Consider the following 22,057-nt stretch of genomic DNA (forward strand, 5'->3'; position numbering starts at 1 on the left):
GTTTTCAAACTTTCATTTGGAGCTCACTTTGCTAGATCTAGGTTGACAAGTCGGATATGATACCTGTTAGGATACGTGAATATTTGCATGTCCTGTATTCAGGTCTGTATCCAAAAAGATTTAATATCACTTACAGAAATACATGTGGCTTAACACAAAACAAAATAAGAAGAGAAAAAGTAAGTAAACACAGTTGGGGGTGAAAGGAAAAGAATGCCAAAAAGATTCATAGGTAACACCATGTAAGCTGTGGGATTTTGTTTTAAAGGTTGAAGGTACTTCATGTAAGCATGTTCCTATCAAGGGGAAAGGAGAAAGTGAAAATTAGAAGAGTAAGGGGTAATGATTGCTGAAGTAAAGTCCCAAGCAGACTGGAAAGAATGGGATAAAACCAAGAGGGTGGGAGTGAGAATTAGTCCCTCATCAACTCAAAGGATGTGCTGGTATACAAGGATGAAGCAGCAATGGTTTTTGTCAGCGTGGAACACAAAGTAAGCCAACCCCTTCTCTTGGTACCGAGGAACGTGGGGAGTGGAGAGCAGCCTCAAATATCCAGTGCAGCCCTATATTCTAAGATTGGAAAAACCCAGTCTGTATTCAGGTTTCTTTAGCTACCCCACTGACAGACTAAAATTCATGGACTGTGTTGCCTATGTTGCAGAATATATAACTCCTCATTGATTTCTGGGAGTACTTGGAGCCTGGGAAATAGATTTGATTAGATAGGACAAAAACTGTAAGCCTACCTTTTCATCATCTTTACCTTATGGTCTCCTTCATTCAACAAATATAGGTGCTGCTTGTGTGTCATACAGCCTGCTTCCTCATTCCATTTTTTGCTTTTGTTCAGTTTCTGTGGAAATTACTAATGAGGATCTCTAATTCTGTTTATCCAAAGGATACAGGAGTGCTGATTCATAGGCGCACATGCACCCCAATGTTTATAGCAGCACTTTCAACAATAGCCAAATTATGGAAAGAGCCCAAATGTCCATCAATGGATGATGAATGGATAAAGAAACTGTGGTTTATACACACAATGGAATACTACTTGGCAATGATAAAGAATGAAATCCTGCCATTTGCAACAAAGTGGTTGGAACTGGAGGGTATTATTCTTAGTGAAATAAGTCAGTCAGAGAAAGACAGATATGTTTTCATTCATATGTGGAACTTGAGAAACTTAACAGAAGACCATGGAGGAAGAGAAGGGGAAAAAATAGTTTCAAACAGAGAGGGAGGCAAACCCTTGAGAGTCTTAAATACAGAGTACAAACTGAGGGTTGATTGTGGCGGGGGGGCGCAGGGAAGAGGGGAAAATGGGTGATGAGCATTGAGGAGGGCACTTGTTGGGATGAGCACTGGGTATTGTATGTAAGCAATGAATCATGGGAATCTACTCCCAAAGCTAGGAGCACACTGTATACACTGTATATTAGCTAATTTGACAATAAATTATATTTAAAAATATAAAAATTATATATATTTAAAAAAAGGAGTTCTAATTCTAATCTGTTCTCTAAGGTCTGCAGAGATTCAGGTCGAGTGCATCTCAAGCCTAAGTAGGTACAGGATCTTCTTTCTTATTCAGAAATGAAATAATCTTTTAAGCTGCTTGTTTGCTCTTGTCTCTAGCACCAAAGGAGGCTGTAATTAAATCAGCAAAGCCACACACACACACACACACACACACACACACACATATATATATATATATATTTTTTTTTTTTTTTTTTTTTGAGTAGGACTAAAAGAATTCTGGATATGTTTGAGAGCACAATTTGAGAGGGGGGAAAAAAAAAGCCTTAGAGGGCCATCTAATGAAACACAGCCCTTTTAGTTTACAGGTAAAAAATTAGGTCCTCAAATAAACTTAATACAAGCACATACCTAGAAAGAGGCAGGGCTGGAACTAGTAGTCTTCTGACTCCTAGACCAATGATCTTTCTGGCATGAGATACTGCTCACCAGATAAAGATTGGCTAGTGGACTCATATTTCAGAACGGCAAAGAGGCATTTCTGAGGGAACAAGAAGTTTAAATTTACCTTCCTATGTGAGCTAGAATATAATATCAATATTTACATTTAAAGTGATTGTTTTCAGAGCACTTATATTCGTCCTTCCGTTAAAGTAGGCAACCACTGTGTAGCAAGGATTATCAAAACTCCACACAACAATGGGAGGAACTGGTGCACTTTCATGTCTGATTATTTCATTTTGTGAACTAAGTGCTCTGATCTCTCAAGGAGTTTCCAAGGCAGAGGTATGTTATGCCTGAAGATGCAAAACTAAGATAGCTATAGCTCTATATATTTATATACAGATACCACAAACTTAGTACTTGTAAGATCAGATTCTTGGCATTTGGGGGGCATGCGGTGGGAATGGGTGCTGTAATATACCACTCTGGCTCTTAGTTTTGTGGTCACAGAGTATCTGAGCTGGAAGAGATCATTTTATTTAATTATGCAATTTAGATGAAGGAACTGTGATTCAGAGAATACGTGGTTTGCTCGTGGTTTTAGAAAAGCAAAAGCAATTTTAACAGTTCAGTCATTGCATCTCTCTGGTCGATTCTACTCTACTCACATTATCCCCTCTGTGGTATACTACTATCAACTTCCAGTTACTTTCACTTCACTTTTATTTCTCCTTAATCTCAATGATAAGTAATCTACCTGGGATCCTAAGTCCTTTCTGGGTCTTATCTTTTACTCTTTCATTTAGGATTGTGTGATGTTATAGTATCTTGACTTCGGTGTTGTTAAGACAATTGTGCCATTTTCATGGCTGCCAAGAAATGCAGCTAACAGAAGAAAGCACAATTTTCAGAAGTTGTAGTTCAGATAAAGCAGCCTCATAGAAAAATCAGTGCCTTAGTTAATTTTAACCAAATGGTTATGCTTAACATAATAGGTTTCTTTCTGTTAAAGACTCCATTATAGTCATAGTACAAAGAACTGGAATTATTTAAGACACATTATTTATTACAACATTATAACATTTTATAGTCTCTTTACTGGTTGCTAGTTTATGAGAAGGAAAACAACAACAAAGAGGAACATTGTTCCAGCACAATAACAATGAGCTTATTCTAGGGTGCCTGGGGGGCTCAGTCTGTTAAGTATCCGACCTAGGCTCAGGTCATGGTCTCATGGTTTGTGCGTTGAAGCCCCGTGTCAGGCTTTGTGCTGACAGCTGAGAGCCTGGAGCCTGCTTCAGACTCTGTCTCTATCTCTCTCTGCCTTTCCCATGCTCACGCTCCATCTCTGTCTCTCTCTCCAAAGTAAACAAACATTTAAAAAAAATCAAAAAACAATGAGCTTATTCTAATTAATATGTAGGTGTTTAGTTAGCTTGGACTTTTCGTTAAAAATCTGCATATAATCAAGTACCTTGTGTGATACAATATCTAAATTTTATATACTTTTCCTATATTTGGAACATAATAGCACTAGTCAGATAATCAAAACCATTTGTATAGGGAGGGAGTGCTTCATTTTACAGATGAGGAAGCTAAAGTTCAGATTAAAGGACTTCAGCCAGGTCACAAAGCAAGCTAGCTAGTTCTTGTCTGGGGCTAGGACAGTCTAAATCTGAGCTCTCTATTCTGTTGGTTTCTTATCACAATTCCTCCAAAGTTACAGATTCATTTGTAATGCTAACTTGCTGTCTTAAGTGTCTGGGACACAATGTGCTATTCTAGAAAGAGCACAGGATTTGGGATTTGATGGGGAAGGGTTTTGTGTCTTTGCTCCACTTCTTGAGAGGCCGGTGATTTAGATACAACTTACTTCCTGTCTCTGGAGTCAGTTTCCTCATTTGTCAAATTGGGGTGACTACCTGACATATGGAGTTGTCGTGGAGAAAGTGTGATGTGTGTGAAATGCGTGGCATGTAGTAAGTGGTTAACACGTTGTCCATCCCACAGTGGGGTGGAGATTGTCTACTTCCTGACGTACAGCCTGCTCTCATGAAAGCACCAAGTAATGGGTTCATGCTGGACAGATAAATTAGATACAATGAGGGAGGAGAGAATGCGAATAATCTTTATCGGTTCACTTATTATGATGGCACTAGTTTTCTGTGTTGGGGGGAAAAAACCCTAAGGGCCAGAACTATAAATCTGCTGGGTAGGTCCAGATTTTAATGACTAGAGTGGCCATTTTCCTTTTATTTGTAGAAATGCCTTTGGAAAAATAAACTTTTTTTTTTAATATTAGAGGAGGATTAATTAGAATAATTACTCACAACAGTGTTGTCATGTTTTAGTGTTAGAGTGATCAACTTTTTAGAAAAAGTAATGAAATCCACACTTACAAACCAACTATTCAGATTGTATAATCATTATTTTTAAAATACATGTTCCAAATTTACTTTATTTGATTTGAAACTCTGGAATCTTTTATACATAACTGCAAAAATAAGTATTTCTTAAACTTGGAAGTACCATGTTAGTTCTGAATATAGCAAAATAATAAATTTATTTGTAACTATGCCAATATGTCCCATTCCCTAGGCTGGAGAGCAGGCTGGGAATACTGAAATCCTGGTCATCTTTACCCCAGCTTGCTTTGGGCAGGTTCCAGAGATAAGCAAAGTCAAGATTATTGTCTCTCCCAGTTTGTAAAGCAGGGTGTCACTATGAGAGAAGAGGCCATTGTGTCTACAAAAGGCAGTCCATAAGAATAGAGAGTTCTGACATTATTTGAGTAAAGTTCAAGTCTAAGGGTGTCCCTGCAAACAGTGGTGATTTTGGTGGTACACAATTAAAAGAGGGCTTGTAAGTAGCTCCATGAATGCAATAAACTAAAACATAAACCAAATAGTTTACGAGAATCAGGAAAAGAGACAGCTAAAAAGAATCCTCCTGGGATCAGAATAAACCTCAAAATCTGACCTCAAAATTAACCCTGCAAACAGACCTAAATTCAATGGACTAGATTTTGGAAGAATGAATGCTCCACAGAATGTAAATAATATAAAATAGATTTGTGAGTCTTGTGATTCTTCAAAAAGTTAAACATGGGCTTACCGAGTAACCTAGCAATTCCACCCTTGGGTATATACCCAGGTGAAATGAAAAAAATGAAAAATGAAAAAAATGAAACAAATGCTATGGCATGAATGCTAAGTGGAAGAAACCAGCCAAGAAAGACCACATATATGATAGGATTCCATTTATATGAAATGTACAGATATACAAGTCCATAAACACAGAAGTATTAATGGTTGCCGAGGGTGTGGGGTCGGGTATGTTGGGAGAAATGGGAAGTGATTGTTAATGTACCGAGTTTTGGGGTGATGAAAATGTTCTGAAATTGTGGTGATGGTGTACAACCCTGTGAATATTCTAAAAAACTCCCGAATGTACACTTTAAGTTGCATAGTGTGTGAGTTATATCTCAATCTAGCTGTTAGTTAAAAAAACTGTATAGGCCTTACTTGGATACTGATTCAAACACACTAAAAAGCCATTTATAGCAATTCTGTTAACATTCTTCGAAATGTGCTCTTATAATTTGTCTACTTGACTGTTCTGACGACACATAATGCTACATTAGCTTCAAGGGAATAACATGGTGATGTGACAACTCTATACATTACCTTATGCTCACCATAAGCAATCATCTGTCACCATACAAACCTTACAGTATCAGTGATTATATTCTCTAAGTGGCACCTTTTATCCTCATCATGACTTGTTCTATAACTAAAAGCATGTATCTCCCACTCCCCTTCACCCATTTCACCCATTCCCCCAACCTCTTTCCCTCTGACAACAATCAATTTGTATATTCTTGCCTCCTTTGTTATAGATTAATTGGCCATATAAGCATGGTTTGTTTTTTTTTTTTTCCTGGGCTCTCTACTCTGTTCCATTGATCTATGTGTCTTATTTTTGTGCCAGTTCCATATTGTTTTGATTATTACAGCTTTGTAGTATATCTTGAAATCTGGGAACGTGATACCTCCATGTGTTCTTTCTCAAGATTGTTTTGGCTATTTGGGGTCTCTTGAGCTTCCATATAAATCTTATCATTTAGTCAAATTCTGTGAAAAATGCTGTTGGTACTTTGATAGGGATTGGATTAAATCTGTAGATTGCTTTGGATAGTGTGCACGTCTTAATATTAATTCTGCTAATCCATGTGCATGGAATATCTTTCCATTTGTGTTGTCTTCAATCTCATAAGTGTTTTATAGTTTTCAGAGTACAGGTCTTTCACCTCCTTGGTTAGTTTATTCCTAGGAATTTTATTTTTGGTGCGACTGTAAATGGGATTTTCTCAAGTTCTTTCTGCTACTTTGTGTATAAAAACACAGCTGATATATGTGTATTTTTTATCCTGCAACATTACTAAATTCATTTATTTCTAAAAGTTTTGTGGTGGAGTCTTTAAGTTCTATGCATAGTACTGTGTCATCTGCAAATAGTGATAGTTTAGCCTCTTCCTTACCCATTTGAATGCCTTTTCTTTTTCTTGTCTGGTTGCTGTGGCTAGGACTTCTAATACAATGTTGAATAAAAGTGGTGAGAGTGGACATCCTTATCTTATTCCTGTTCTTAGGAAAACTGTTTTTCACCAGAGTATGATCTTCACTGTTTTCCATATATGGCCTTAATTATGTTTAGGTATGTTCCCTCCATACCCACTTTGTTGAGATTTATCATGAATGGATGTTGAATTTTGTCAAATACTTTTTCTGCAACTATGGAGATATTTTTATCCTTCATTTTGATAATGTGGTGTATCCCATTGATTGATTTGTGAATACTGAATTTTCCTTACATCAGCCATAAACTCGATTGTGGTGAATACTCTTAATGCATTTTAAATACAGTTTGCTAATATTTTGTTGAGAATTTCTGCATCTATGTTCATCAGGGATGTTGGCGTGTAGCTTTCTTTTTGTAATGTCTTTGGTTTTGGTATCAGGATAATGATGACCTTGGAGAATTATTCTGGAATCTTTCTTTCCTCTTCTACTCTTTGGAATGGTTTGAGAATAGACGTTAACTGCTCTTTAAATGCTTGGTAGAATTCATTTTGGAACCCTGGACTTTTTGGGAAGTTTTCTGGTTACAAATTCAATTTGTAACTAGTAATTAGGTTTCAGGTTTTCTATTTCTTCCTGATTCAATTTTGGAAAATTGGTTCTAGGAATTCATCTCTTCTAGATTGTCTGATTTATTGGCATATAACTTTTCACAGTAGTCTCTTATAATCCTTTGTATTTTTGTGGTGTTGGTGGTTATGTCTTTTTTGTTTCTGATTTTGTGTCCTCTTTTTTTCTTGAGGAGTCTGGTTAAAGGTTTATCAATTTTATATTCTGAAAGAATCAGCTCTTGGTTTCATTGGTATTTTCTATTTTGTTGTATTTCATGTATTTCTGCTTTGATCATTATTTCCTGTTTTCTACTACACTTTGTTTTTCTACTTCCTTTAGGTATAAGGATAGATTGAGATTTTTTTTTTTTTTTTTTTTTTTTGAGGTAGGTCTGTATTGCTGTAAATTTCCCTTCGAACTGCTTTTACTGTGTCCCAAGGATTTTGGACAGTTGTTTTCATTTTCACTTGCCTCCCTTGTACTTTCTGATTTCCTCATTAATCCATTGGTTATTTAGAAACGTGTTTAGATTCCATGTTTGTTTTTTAGTTTTTTTTTTTTTTTTTGGCGGGGGGAGGATTTTTAGTTTACCATTGTGGTTGGAAAAGGTGTGTTATAGGACTCCAATCTTAAATTGATTAAAGTGTTTTGTGGCCTAACATGTGAACTATCCTGGAGAATGTTCTAAGTGCACTTGAAAATAATATGTTCTGGGGCTCCTGGGTGGCTCAGTCGGTTAAGCGGCCGACTTCCGCTCAGGTCATGATCTCGCGGTCTGTGAGTTCAAGCCCTGTGTCAGGCTCTGTGCTTACTGCTCAGAACCTGGAGCCTGTTTCAGATTCTGTGTCTCCCTCTCTGACCCTCCCCCGTTCACGATGCTCTGTCTCTGTCTCAAAAATAAACGTTAAAAAAAAAATTAAAAAAAAAATATGTTCTGAGGTTTTTGGATGGTATGTTCTGTACGTATCTGTTATATCCATTTGGTCTAACATGTTGTTCAAAGACACTATTTCCTTATGGATTTTCTGCCTGGATGAACTATCCATTGATGTAACTGGGGTGTTAATATTCCCTACTATTTTATTGCTGTCAATTTCTCCATTTATGTCTGTTATTTGCTTTATGTATTTAGTTGCTCCAGTGTTGGGTGCATATTTACAAGTTTTGTATCTTTTGTTGGATTGATCCTTTTATCATTAGGTAATGTCCTTGTCTCTTGTCATAGTCTTTGTTTTAAAGTCTACTTTGTCCGATATAAATATTTCTATCCCAGTTTTATTTTTTTATTTCTATTTGCATGAAGTATTTTTCTACCTATTCACTTTTGGTCTGTGTATATCCTTAGGTTTGATAGAAGTCTCTTGCAGGTAACACATAAATATGTCCCCCCACTCCAACCCTGTATTTGGATTGACAAATTTAGACCATTTAAAGTAATTAATAGGTATGTACTTATTGTCGTTGTTTTCTGGTTTTCTTAGTACTTCTTTGTTCCTTTCTTCTCCTGCTTGTTTCCTTGTGATTGATGATTTTTAGTGTTATGGTTGGCGTTCTACTTTTTTGTGTGTCTATTACAGGTTTTGGGTTTGTGGTTACTATGAGGTTCATCTATAACATCCTAAATATATAGCGGTCTACATTAAGTTGATAATCACTTAAGTTCGAACACATCCTAGAAGAACATTTTTACTCCCTCCCTGTTTTATGTATATATCTTTATTCCTGATTTTCCTATTTCTAATTATGTTTTCACTTAAAGGAGTCCCTTTAACATTTAAAGAAATATTTGAGAGAGTGCATGTGTGAGCAGGAGAGGGGCAGAGAGAATCCCAAGCAGACTCCATGCTCAGCGCAGAGCCTGACCTTATGACTGTGAGATCATGACCTGAACCAAAATCAAGAGTCACTTAACTGAGCTATGCAGGCACCCCTTAACATTTAAGGCCTGTTTAGTGGTGATGAATTCCTTGAACTTTTACCAGAATTTTGTTTTTTACACCTCTCCTATTTTGAATAGCCTCCCTAGGTAGAATATACTTGGTTATAGGTTTTTTTCCCCTTCAGCACTTTATGGCATGCCACTCCCTTCTGAGCTGCAGTTTCTGAAAAATCAGCTTTTATCCTTATGGGGTTTCCCTTGTACTTAACTATTTGCTTCTCACTGCTTTTAAAATTGTTTTAATCTTTCACATTTTAATTATGTGTCTTGGTATGGACCTCTTCGGATTCATTTTATTTGGAACTCTTTGTGCTTCCTGAACCAGAGTTCTTCAGGTTAGGGAGTTTTCAGCTATTGTTTCTTCAAATAAGTTTTCTCTTTCTCTTTTCTTCTGGGGCCCCCAAGAATGTGAATGTTTTTGGTTTGATGTTGTCCAACATGTTCCTTAACCTATCCTCATTTTGTAATTTTTTTTTCCTGTTTAGCTTGAGTGCTTTCCATTAGCCTGTCTTCCAGATGGCTGATCTGTTCTTCTGCATTTGCTAATCTGTTAATTCCATCTATTTTTCATTTTAGTTAATGCATTCAAATTGAATTGGTTTTCTGGATTTTCTCTTTGTTGAAGTTCTGAGTTCTTCCACTCTTCTCTCCAGTCTGGTGAGCATCTTTATGATCATTACTTCAAATTCTATCAGATTATTGCCTATCACTATTTCACTTCTCTGAGGTTTCATCTTGTTCTTTCATTTGGATCATATTCCGCTGTGTCATTTTGCTTCATTTTGTGTTTGTTTCTATGAATTAAGTGGATCAGCTACTTCTAAACTTGAAGCAATGGTCCTGTGTATGGTCATCTTTTGTGTAAACTGTGAATGCCTGTTGACTTTGGCATGGGCTGGGGATGCCCTGGTGGGATGGCTGGGCCTCGAGTGTTCCAAGTACTTTGTACCTGTGTCACCTTGGCAAGATGCCTGCAGCTACAGGAGTACTGACCAGGGGTATTCAGTATCACACTGGGGCTACGGATCTGGGACTCATTAAAGTGCTAAGCTCCCTCAATATGGAGGGAGAACATAAACCATGACACTCACCAAGCCCTCACTTGGAATGAGGGCAGCAGCTCTCCTACTGGTTGAGAGTTCTAGTGCTGAACACTTTCTATTCTAGTTGCTCTTTTAAACCATGGCTTTTTTCCTGTGCTCCAGGGCAGACAAACTGTTTGCATGCAATTCCTCAGTACTATTCCTCCACTGCAGTTTGCAGTGTGGAGAGTAGATGTTCTCTCCATTACTGTGTCTCTGTCTCTTTGGCTGTTGTGTACGTGGTTTATCTTTTGTTGTGCAGAAGCTGTTCAGTTAGTCCTCAGGAATTGCACCAGAAATATGTATAGATTTGGTGTGTCTGTGGAGAAGTGGAGTTCCGGGTCATCCTATGTCATGGTCTTGGACTGGAGAGCTGTGTATTTTACTGTTTTTGTGTTTTTTTTTTTAAATTTTTTTTTTTTTTTCAACGTTTTTTATTTATTTCTGGGACAGAGAGAGACAGAGCATGAACGGGGGAGGGGCAGAGAGAGAGGGAGACACAGAATCGGAAACAGGCTCCAGGCTCTGAGCCATCGGCCCAGAGCCTGACGCGGGGCTTGAACTCACGGACCGCGAGATCGTGACCTGGCTGAAGTCAGATGCTCAACCGACTGCGCCACCCAGGCGCCCCTATTTTTGTGTTAATTTTTTAATGTCAATTTAATAGGGATAGAGTGGGAAAACTCCAAATGCTAAATGGTTAGAAAGTAGCCACTTCAGTACTTTAATATAAAACAGAGACTTGCATTCTCCTCTATTAGCAGTGGGACTTTTGGTTAAAAAGTAGTTGTTCTTAGGGCACCTGGGTGGCTCAGTTGGCTAAGCGTCTGACTTCAGGTCATGATTTCACGGTTTGTGAATTTGAGCCCCATGTCGGGCTCTGTGCTGACAGCTCAGAGCCTGGGGCCTGCTTTGGATTCTGGGTTTTCCTCTCTCTCTGCCCCTCTCCCGCTCATGCTCTGTCTCTCTCGCAAGAATAAACAAACACTAAAAAAAAAACAAAACAGAAAAAAGGTAGTTGTTCTTTGACTCAGTACACATAGTGAAAACACTGACAAAGTAATATCAGCTCTTCTTATTTTCCAAGGCTTTCCTAAAAATTGTGAGTAGATAAGCTTTTAGTCAAAAGGCTCAGGGCCAAATGATTTGAATTTAGAATTTTTCAGATTGTAGGCAGCCCATGTTATTTAATACCCTTAGTGGGGTCTGTGGAACACCACATAATCAAATAATTGCTCCACATTTCTCTATGAGAAATAAATACACCAAAAGGTATGAAGCAGGACTACAGAAACATCACATCTGTTCAGGTCCTATTTGGTTATCAAATGAGTTTTGATGTTAAATTTAACAACAGTATCATCAACAAAATCTTTTAATTTTCGACTATTTATATCTCCAAATTGCAAATAAGGGGACATATGCTATAATCACCTGTGAGAAAACTAGCTTTTTTTAAGGCTGATGTTACTCAAAAAAAAAAAGGAGATGGTGTCTATGTGAATGCACCCAGGAACATTAAGAATGATGCAAAGACAGCTTTGAATTACCAGTTATTTAAAAAGTAAATCCTGTCCACATTTAATATTTTAAGAAGAGAAATAACATTAGATGTTTTTGGAGTATCAATGTACAATAAAAAAACACAAAGTGCAAGAACCTTCCCCCATCTCCAAGGCTCAAAGGACAGTTATCCAGCTGTAGTCTACTTTCCTGAATTTTCTTAGTTCTTTTTCTTCAGATTTTGACAACTGATGTAGAAGGTCTTCTCCCAAGTCTGTGTTATTTATATCCTGGATCTTTTCAGTAAAATCATTTTCTTCATCTGAATCATCACTTTCTTTTCCTTCTTCCATATCTACGTCTTCAGGAATTTCTTCACCACTTTTGTTACAACAGAATAAAACAAAACAATTTAAACACACATTTTTCTAACTAAACAATAAGTTTCTAATTTAAGACACCTATGGAGAAATGTAACCATACAGGGAAAGTAAATGAAAAACCTTATTAAGTGCACTTTAAAAATGATGGGTTAGGGCGCCTGGGTGGCTCAGTTAGTTAAGCATCTGACTCTTGGGCTTAGGTCATGATCTCACGGTTCATGAGACTGAGCACCATGTTGGGTTCTACACTGACAGCACATAGCCTGCTCGGGGTTCTCTCTCTCTATGCCTCCCCTGCTCTCTCTTTCAAACAAACATGAAATTTTTTAAAAATAAATTACGGTTATTATAAAAAACAGGTGTGTAATTTTTAATCATAGATCAAATCCTTAAACCATACACACATGAGGTCTTCCTGAAAATTATTTTCAATGTATTTTATTTACTTGGCTTAATCGTCATATATCCTTTAACTACATGTTAAAGCTTAAATAAAGAGAAATACAGCTGACCCTTGGAGAACATGGGTTTGGACTGCAAATCCATTTATACATGGATTTTTTTTTTTTTTTTATGCAGTACAATACTGCAAATGTATTCTATCTTATGATTTTCCTAATTTCTCTGGCTTATCTTACTGTAAAAATACAGTATACAACACATAAAATGTGTGTTAATTGACTGTTATTGGTAAGACTTCCAAGCACCAGTAGGCATTAGTTAAGTTTTATAGGAGTCAAAAGTTACACACAGATTTTTGACTGTGCAGGTCAGTGTCCTAACCCACACATGTTGAAGCCTCAAAGTGAAAGAACATTCTAATAAAGGCTAACATAACCATCTTGTTTCCCAAAACAATATCTAAACATATTTTAAAAACCGCTTTACCTCTTGGTCTCCTTAGACAGCAGCAATGAGCTTACAAACTTGGAGCACAGGAAGGAAGCAGATGGCAATACATGGGCTGGAGTATGAAGAAGCTAGAGTAAAAAAAAACAAGAAAAATAGAGTTTCATTTAAAATGATTTAATGCCACCAGCTGAATGTAACAGGGTTTCTCCACAGAAAAACCAAACCAAAAAAAAAAATTTATTCCCGCCTTCCTATACTTAAGCGAACAATAATCTCTCCCCTCCTGTCAGGTCAGACCATAATAATCTGGAATTGCAAATTTATGTTATTGGTTTAGGTATTAAAACTGCACAGTATACAAATAATTATTCAAAAATTATGTTATAAACTGTATAAAAACTATAATTTAAGGTGCTTTAATGTATTTAATCTGTTTCATGTTGTGAATCACTTACCTCACTAATCGCAGGTATATTTTCTGTTAAGGGTAGCTGTACCAGTTCACTCTCGAAAGCCTCATTTATTTTTTCATCCTGCTGTTCCCTGTGCTTTCCCAATATGAAATAAAATGGGGTTGTTGGAAGACTTTCTTCTGCTAGTAGCTATAAAGATTTAAGACAAAGGGAAATTTCTTCAATAAAAAGAATTGCCTTTGACTCCATAAAAAAGTACTACAGAATCGTAAAATGTCAAGGATGGAAAGAACTTTAAAAACTAGCATGATTCTTACACTTTATAGGTAAAGCAACTGAGCTCTAGCAGCCCACTTACTATGGGAAAAGCTAACAGTGGACACTTGACAGAACAAAATACTTACCACTGTTTCTCCCCCAATGACAAATGACAGCAAATGGGTTTTCAAAAGGACATAAACCCACAGGAGAAAGAAAATGGGTAAATAACATGTTGGAAGGTGGAAAGCAGGTTCAAGAGTGATAAGTAATTTAGTAGACCCGAGAAAGAATCCTAAGCTGGCTGGGAAGCATTCTGATTTATATTGTGGAATCCTGCAAAGGCCCAGGAATTGGTGCTAACAAATAACCAGGGAGCCAGGCTGAATGTCTGCTTAGAGAGGACTCAGATTCCTAGATATTCTTTTGAGCCCCAGCAGAGGGCTGGAAGTACATTCTTGGGAGAGTGGAACAAAAGTATGACTTTAAACTGAACTGCTTGGTGGGGGCTGGTGGCAGTGTCGTCACAGCTGCAGGCAGTTGTACTTCACAGAACGTGCTTCCAGGTTGATATCCTCTAGGCAAGAACTTAGAAGAATTTTATCTGGGCAATCATAAAAAGACCTAAAAATAATGACTTTGGAGACTTTCTCAAAAATAGCCAGATGGTGGAGGCCAGCAGAGAAGTTCTACTTAGGCAAAGACCTTCCAAATGACTTTTTTGATCACTTTTAAATAAAAACAGCCAAGAAATCATCAGACTCTGATGAAAACCTCTGAAATGAAAGACACCAAAACAGATGGAAAACACACATATGCAGGATGTGGGAGTATGCGAAAGAGAAAAAAGCAGATAAGATGATAAAGATGAAGCAATCTCCCTGAAAGTAGAAAGAAAACAGGTAAAAAAATAAGAATATTAAAGCACCATTCGAGAAGGTTCAGCACTAAGTAACAAATAGACAAATTGAAGGCAAAGAAGGAATTCTTTCTTAGTCATTTCTTGGATTAAAACTCTCGAAGGGGCGGGGAACCTGAGTGGCTCTGTTGGTTAAGAATCTGACTTTGACTGCTCAGGTCATGATCTCAAGGTTCAGGAGTTTGAGTTCTGCATCAAACTGCGCTAACAGTGCAGATCCAGCTTTGGATCTCTTGTCTCCCTCTCTCTCTCTCCAAGGTTCTCTCTTTCTCTCAAAAATAAAAAACATTAAAAAAAACAGAACTCTCCACGGGGTTCCACATTTTACTTGGAGGAAAAGCCAAAGTCTCTTATTCATCAAGCCCTACTTTGCCCTACATAAAATGGCAAGCTGTACCCCACACCCATTTCTTCTTTTCCTCCATCCATAATTATCGCTTTTTTTAATGGCGGGGGAGGGGGGAGAGGTAGAGAGAGAGAAAGAGACTCTTAAGTAGCCTCCATGTTCAGAGGAGAGCCTGATGTGGGGCTCGATCCCACGACCCTGGGACCATAAGCTGAGCTGGAATCAAGAGTTGGACACCAAACTGACTGCGCCACCCCGGCACCCTCTTACCACTTCTTAAAGTACTACATATTTTACTTATTTCATGCTTGTTGTATCTTGCTGCTAGAGTGTAAACACCATTAAGTTTAGAGACTTGAGTGTTTTGCTTACTGGTGTACTCCAATCATCTAGAACAGTTCCTGGCCTATACATATTCAACAATAACTTGTTGAACAAATTCAAGGAGTTTTCAGAGGAAAACAAAGCTAGTTTACAGACAAAGGAATAAGAATGGTATTAGACTTCCAGTAACACCCAAAGCTATAAAATAGGACAATACCGCCAAAGCTCTAAGAGAAAATATTCAACCTATTACTTTATAACTCAACCAACCACTCAAGTGGGAGAGAACAGAAACATTCCTAAACATCCAAGGTCTTAAATTTGCCTCCCACGCACTAACAGAATGTGCTTCATCAAAGCAAAGGAGTGAGCAAAGAAAGGGGAAAGCTATAAGATCTACTAGAGTAGAGGTAAAATGATTCCCCAAATGATGGTGAATGTAGATCCTATGACAACTACTGTGTAGCAAGTTTATAAGTCTATAGAGCAATCAGTCCAGACTGAAGCAAATCACAGGCTCCTGGGAAATACTCAAGATTTGAAAGAATACTTAATATACCTGAAAATTCTGAGAGAATATTTATACAACTTGAGCAAATAGAAAACTATACAAATAAGAAGATAATCATTAACCCTAGAGAAAACAAAGTTGCAAATAAAAGAAAAATAATCTGTTGGTTACTACATGACTCAGCTGTGAATTGCTATTGGTTATAATGAATACTGACCTGATTTGTCTATACGGAGAAAACTGGGGAACAGGAAAGGTGTGTATGTTATGTACATGAGGGAAGTGGTGGTGTGAAAAAGAGTAACAACTTGATCAGTTAACAGATAATAACTTAATCTGAAAAATAAAGAATTAGTAACATAGACATGTTTCTTAGAGATAGAGAGGCAAATAAAAACTCCAGCTAGAAGAGTTGAAAGTGATGATCTTTGTGGGTGATGGCAGTGATGTTAACAAGTTTTCCTGAAAGTCTTGTATAACTATTTGACTCTTTAAATCACAAGCATATATTTTTGATATTTCTAAAATGTAGTTTTAATTTGTAAAGCAAATATAATCTCAAAAGAGGCCAAGTAGCTTACAAGTATATGTTTAATTCCACATTAGGGCAGGTGGAACATTCTTCTCATAGCTGAATTCAAACAGATAAGGTTATCTGTGTAGGGAGGCAATGTAGTCTGCACCATTAGTGGCTAAAACATACCTGTTTGCTTGTTGGTGTGAGTTTCTCTTCTGGAGACTTTGTACTGAATGTTAATAAAGTCTGAAAAGAGATTAATGATGCAAAAGCTAAATAAAAATTTGTTGTAGAGTTAAAAAATGAGGTCAATATTTCATCTTGATATGTTTATCTGCCCAAATAGAAAACTTCAAACATATTTAGTGACAAACTGCTGTGACAGTTAAGATTGTTCTGAGAAATCTTATTTAAGAACTGACTAGTAATGAAATAGAATTCAACTGATGGATCAACCAGAAGCCACACTTGTATTTAAAAAATATATATATCAACCACACTAATAGCTACCATTCAAAGGATTTTAGTTGTCTTCTGCCTTTCTACAGTCATGGAGATAATACAGACACTACTTAGAAGAATCTCAAAGGTATGGGGTAAAGTGGTGCTAATATACTTACACTAATAAGACTGCTGTGTGAAGCATAATGGATTCCTTCTTTTGGGAAGTAATCTTTTAATAAAACTGTTCCACCAGTTATGGGCTATTACTCTCAAATATCAAATCAGATGAAAATTATATATATAAAGTGGTTCCCTTTTTGAGGTGGGATGGTTACCTGTGATTTTGTTAGGAAGTAAAACTGGGATCTGTTCAGCCATTGGTAAGCTTCTGAGGTGAATGATTCAGGGACATCTCGTGGAACAAACACTCCCCACTGGACTTCCTCTCTGGAGATATTCTTTTGAATATACAATGGCCTTGGCTCACTAGGTTTAAATACAAACACTAGAGGGAAAAAACAAACAGACAATAACATTTTGCCTGCAAAGGTCAGTTCCAGCCTCAGGTTGGCAGATCACACTAATCCTGGGACTTACCCCATTGAGTAAATGGCCCAGGTCATGATTATTTTAGGCTCTGATTCAACAAATATCTACTGGGTGCCTGCTACGTGCCAAGAAGGTTAGGAATGAGGATATGAAGATAAAAAAAGAGGAAGAAGAATCCCCGTTCCAGAGACCAGGTCCTACTGCAGAAGGCAGACACCAAGATATTATTGCACTATTTTGTTGTAGGTACTAGAATAGGGATCTGTAGAAGTGTTTCAAGAGCATAGAGGAAGAATGATTAAAGCTTCCTGAAATGCTTCAGAGGGGCAAAATCAAGAAACTTTAACTCAAGAAAGGGCAATAGCACACCTCAGGCCAAATGGCCTAAAACAAACATTGGATTTAAAGGCAAGTCTAACTCAAATTATATTAAAGACGTTAAAAAGAAAATTTTGGTAAGAGATTTACTCGTGTTACAAAGTATGGTGTGTACTTACAGTCTGAACCCACTGAAGACCGAGAGATTGCAGCAATATTCTCTGAATTAGGATCAGGTTCCATAACTCTAACATTTAATTTTGCACTCCATTCCACTGGGGAAGGGGGGCAGAGCAGAAAAAGAGCAATTTACTTCTGAGATTTACCAAAAGCTTTTTTAAGCCTGTTATTTAAAGTACATACTCAATTTTTACTGGGAAAATCAATTCTATTATTCTTAAGAAGACGGATTTTACATTTCCAAATAACACATGGAAACAAACTGAAAATGTCTGTGGAAGGCTGCACTAAAGCTAGGGGTAGGAAGTGGAAAAACAAAGTACTCCTTCCACATACTATGACATGGTTATTATTTCAGTGCTTTACCGTAGCTGCTAAACGTGGGCAAAATGTTAACCAGAATCACTGTAGAAAATATAAAAAGAGACTATCACATATGCTCATTACTAAGCAACCACCATGCCTTCCAAACATAGTCAACTGAGTAAAATACCAATGAATGAAATGAGTAGAAATAAGTAAGTCCACACTTGTTAGGAGGCTTGTGAAAGGGTACAAATTAAAGCTGTTAGGGATACTGCTTGTTAATGCACATTACAAATTAGCAGAAATATTCCTCACATTGTTATGAGGACAGATATCATGGAAGGCAACAGAAAATTATACATAGTAGAGAAAGGCCAGGATAATGGAAATCAATTTATGGCCAATTAGGCAGTTTATAAATAATAGTATGTCTATTATAGGCTTAGCCCTCCAAAATTTGGTGATATCACATGACATGTGACAAATCATATACTCTTTGGATAGAGACACGAAGATATGACCCAGAAGTCCTAAAATGCTGAAGTTTGATGGCCACTTGTTATATGCTTTGCCAAGTCACTTTATAGTAAAACAAGATCTTACATGCACAACTGAGCAGATTCCAACAGCAAAGAATGCCATTTTCAGTAGCACCAAGAAGATACTTTGAACAAGTCAATCTCCCAAAGCAAAGGTGCCTATATTAAAACCACAAGGAAGTTATCTGTCAGTTCCAGCACACCGAGTTTGGGATTGCAGACTTCTAGTATAATTTTACACAATGCAGATTTTTAGATAGACACATATTTTTGTTTACAACTATCCTGCAGGAAAAAGGGGCTAAAGAGAGCAAAAGGAAAGGTTTACTTAGCTCTTTTGTTTCTTTACAAACAGGTTTATGATCAATTTTTTTCTCTAATATGCTGCACAGTATAATTGACACATACTATAGACAACATGTATGTGAAATGTACAAAGGTATTTAACAAAACCCTTTTTTATGCTCGTTTAACGTAGAGGAAGAAACAATATGAATTCTGAAGGACGTTTTACAAAGCAAAATATGTTGGGAATTAAAAACTATTTTGTTCGCCATCTGCAAGTCTGTCCTCAAATGCCAGTTGCCTGAAGTAAAATCGCAGATAACTGATGCTTTTTCTTCTGCGCTTCTTAGATGCAACAAAGTTTCAGTATGACATTGTTTTTATGGGAAAACAGAAGATAAGCATTGTTTGGATCCACTGAGGGTTATCAGCTTCCATTATGTAGCACAACCATGAAAAGTATTTATTATAAAGAAAAAATTTCTGTAGGTCAAGAGTTAAATGTTAATCTGGATTTCAGAAAGGGGTAAAATCACAGCAAATGGTTCACATACCCAGAATTTTTAGCTTCCCAACACTTTAGTTTGCTGCTGACTCTCACTGACCCACAGACTACCTTTAGCAGAAGCATAAATTACCAGTAATGTTTATGTGGAAAGACTCATTTAAGTTAAAGAAAAAAAGATATACTCCCCAAATTATTTACCTTATTTTCCCAGCTCGTTGACAAAATGTACATTTAAGTTCCCATGTCTCTGAATCCCATATTGTAACTATTTCCTCAAAACTGACTGCTAGTAAAGAGCCATCTTCAGAGAAACAACAGTTAGTTGCTTGGTATTTGTGATAACTACCCACAAAGTCACAAGTCCAGCCAACAGCTTTTTCTGTGAAAACATAGATCATATAATTCAGAAGTGGTATAAATGCTAGATAATACTTTAAGGTAGTTATAAGCAATAAGGATTACAAAAGAAGCACAACAAAAAAACCACCTCCCTGAAACTTTAGAAATGCTACAAAGCTTGATTGGTTTGAAATTTATGTCCATTCCTGGAGATCCTGACCTCCCTCTAGTGGAACAGTGAAGGAACTGCCTTTTTTTTTTTTTTAACTGTACCCTAACAAAAACAATCAGCACTTAATTAATCAAGACCCACAGCATTAAATAAGGTAGAAAATGTTCTTCCAGAATGGATACAACTCATGAAAGAGAAATATTTTAAAACATTTTTTAAATTATGCATTGATATACCTTATTTAATTAACTTACTGTATATATCAGAATCATCTGTTAATATCCATACTTTGAAGTGACCATCTTTACTAGATGTAACCAAGGTGGGGTTTTCAAATTTTTCTGCATTACAGAAACAGAGAGCTGTGATGTGGTCTTCATGTGGCATGTTAACCTTTGTATTAAGAACAAACCTAACAGAAAGGAAATCAATTTATTTTTACATCAGAACAATATGATATATACTGTCATGTAAGAATTTCTTATGGTACATCTTATAAGAGCATCTTTAGGAATGGGCAACTGACAATTATCATCTAGACAGACAATTGAGTGTTCTATCTCTAATGGCCACAAGACATAAAGAGTTCTAACACATTATCTTTGTCTGCATGTAACTTACACAATATAGAGATGATTATGTATACGGTCAACTTATGGTGAAAGCCTACTGCATTAGCTCTGCAAGAAAACTGTACAGAACTCAGATGCCTTACTATCTACCTTTGAGAGAATAAGCAAAAAATGGAACGGCTATGAAAGCCCCTACTTGTGGCAAGAAAATACAGAAAGCGAACTACCTATTCAAACTTCCCTGGTCAGTATTCAATATTTACAGTCATAGAAAATACTTTTTCAAAGCCTGTTTCCAGCTTGACAGGGTGCTGCTATGAAAGATAATCTATGCTAGCACAGTGTAATTAAAAGAACATCAGGAGAAAACTGTCTTGTGATTTTTTAAAAGTCCATGTTATAAGAAGCATGACTAGTGACAATCTATTAATCCCTCCGGGCCTGTTTCCTCACCTGTAAAATGTAGAAAGTTTTTCTTACAGTATTTCTGTGAAGATCGGTAGGACAAAAGCACTAAGCCTAATTCTTGGCACACACCAAGGACTTGATAAATGGCTACTATAATCAACGTATGAAACTAGTGAACCCATCTAATCAAAACATGCACCTTATACTACAATACACTTCTGCTGCCTACCACTGCCATTTTTTCCGAAGAAGGTAGCATAATGTTAATGAAAGAGCAAAGGAACTAAGAAATTTGGTTCTAATTTTGGATCTGCTTGAAATTAGGTACTATGTCCTTGCGGTGTCACTTTTTCATGTTTCTTCATTTATGCATTGAGATGACATTAAAACTTGGAGGACACCAATACTTTCTCAAAGCAGAAAGCTTAAAGGCTTTATTTGGAGAATAACACCTCTCTCATTTCTCTAAATCTAAAATTTATCAAAATGAAAGACCAATGAAACCATAAAATAAAAAGTCAAATATCTTCCATTCTGAAATAGCCACATAGGTAGTATTACCCTTGTGTTTTCTTATTATACATCCACAGTTTCATTTGCAATTCAAGCTCTGTTTCCTTTTCCTGACGTTGTTCCACTGTTGCAAGCCAGTTACCATAGCAGCCAAATGCAGCCTTTGTTAGCTCGATTTGGATCAGACCAGAATCACTGATATATTCTTGCTGTATAATATCTAACTGAAGGGTTAAAAAAAGAATCCAAAATGTTTATTAATGTAAACACATACATGTTCAAGTTTTCAAGGAATTACAGATAATTTCCAGAATCTATAGTAACAGGTTTTTAAAGGAAAAAAAGGAAATATTTATTTGTTATGGATACCAAAACTGCCATTATTAAGCACATTATATAGCACCAGTTCAGTAGCATTATTATTATTCTCCAATGACCTTAAACTTTAGTGATGACCGACCCATTCACATGATACAACAGAACCTTTAGTTGATAATGCTTGTCTCTTGTTTCTATAAACAAAGAGCTTTACATAGAATCCCAATGTTAAATTTTGTATCATTAAAAATGAGAAGAGCAAAAATAAAACCTACAATTTTTAGGAAGTGAAGAAAGACAGCAACGTTATAAGTAGACAGAATTTTATGTATGGTTGTTTCTTTTATCCCATTCCCTTGTCTATTTACTAAATATGGATCAAATAACTATTATTTCCAGGCACTGTACTGGAAATGTACAAAGAAATAAATTTCCTTTCTTTAA

At 36.6% G+C, this 22,057-nt stretch overlaps 1 protein-coding gene across 2 annotated transcripts in view; it reads right to left on the minus strand.

The window, feature by feature from the left end:
- Window positions 1–11,682: 11,682 nt before the first annotated feature.
- Window positions 11,683–22,057, minus strand: part of WDR75 (WD repeat domain 75) — a 30,840-nt gene continuing 20,465 nt past the window's right edge. For both annotated transcript variants that reach the window (XM_058711601.1, XM_058711591.1), the window contains 10 exons: window positions 21,344–21,519; window positions 20,057–20,214; window positions 19,490–19,670; window positions 18,563–18,657; window positions 17,653–17,748; window positions 16,942–17,111; window positions 16,349–16,408; window positions 13,330–13,476; window positions 12,911–13,002; window positions 11,683–12,020 (listed from right to left, as the gene is read on the minus strand). In XM_058711601.1, coding sequence (XP_058567584.1) covers window positions 11,816–12,020; window positions 12,911–13,002; window positions 13,330–13,476; window positions 16,349–16,408; window positions 16,942–17,111; window positions 17,653–17,748; window positions 18,563–18,657; window positions 19,490–19,670; window positions 20,057–20,214; window positions 21,344–21,519 — 1,380 coding nt within the window. In that variant the 3' untranslated portion in view covers window positions 11,683–11,815. The remainder of the gene's footprint in view (window positions 12,021–12,910; window positions 13,003–13,329; window positions 13,477–16,348; window positions 16,409–16,941; window positions 17,112–17,652; window positions 17,749–18,562; window positions 18,658–19,489; window positions 19,671–20,056; window positions 20,215–21,343; window positions 21,520–22,057) is intronic.

This window comes from Neofelis nebulosa, chromosome 2 (genome assembly GCF_028018385.1).
Source record: "Neofelis nebulosa isolate mNeoNeb1 chromosome 2, mNeoNeb1.pri, whole genome shotgun sequence".
NCBI lineage: Eukaryota > Metazoa > Chordata > Mammalia > Carnivora > Felidae > Neofelis > Neofelis nebulosa.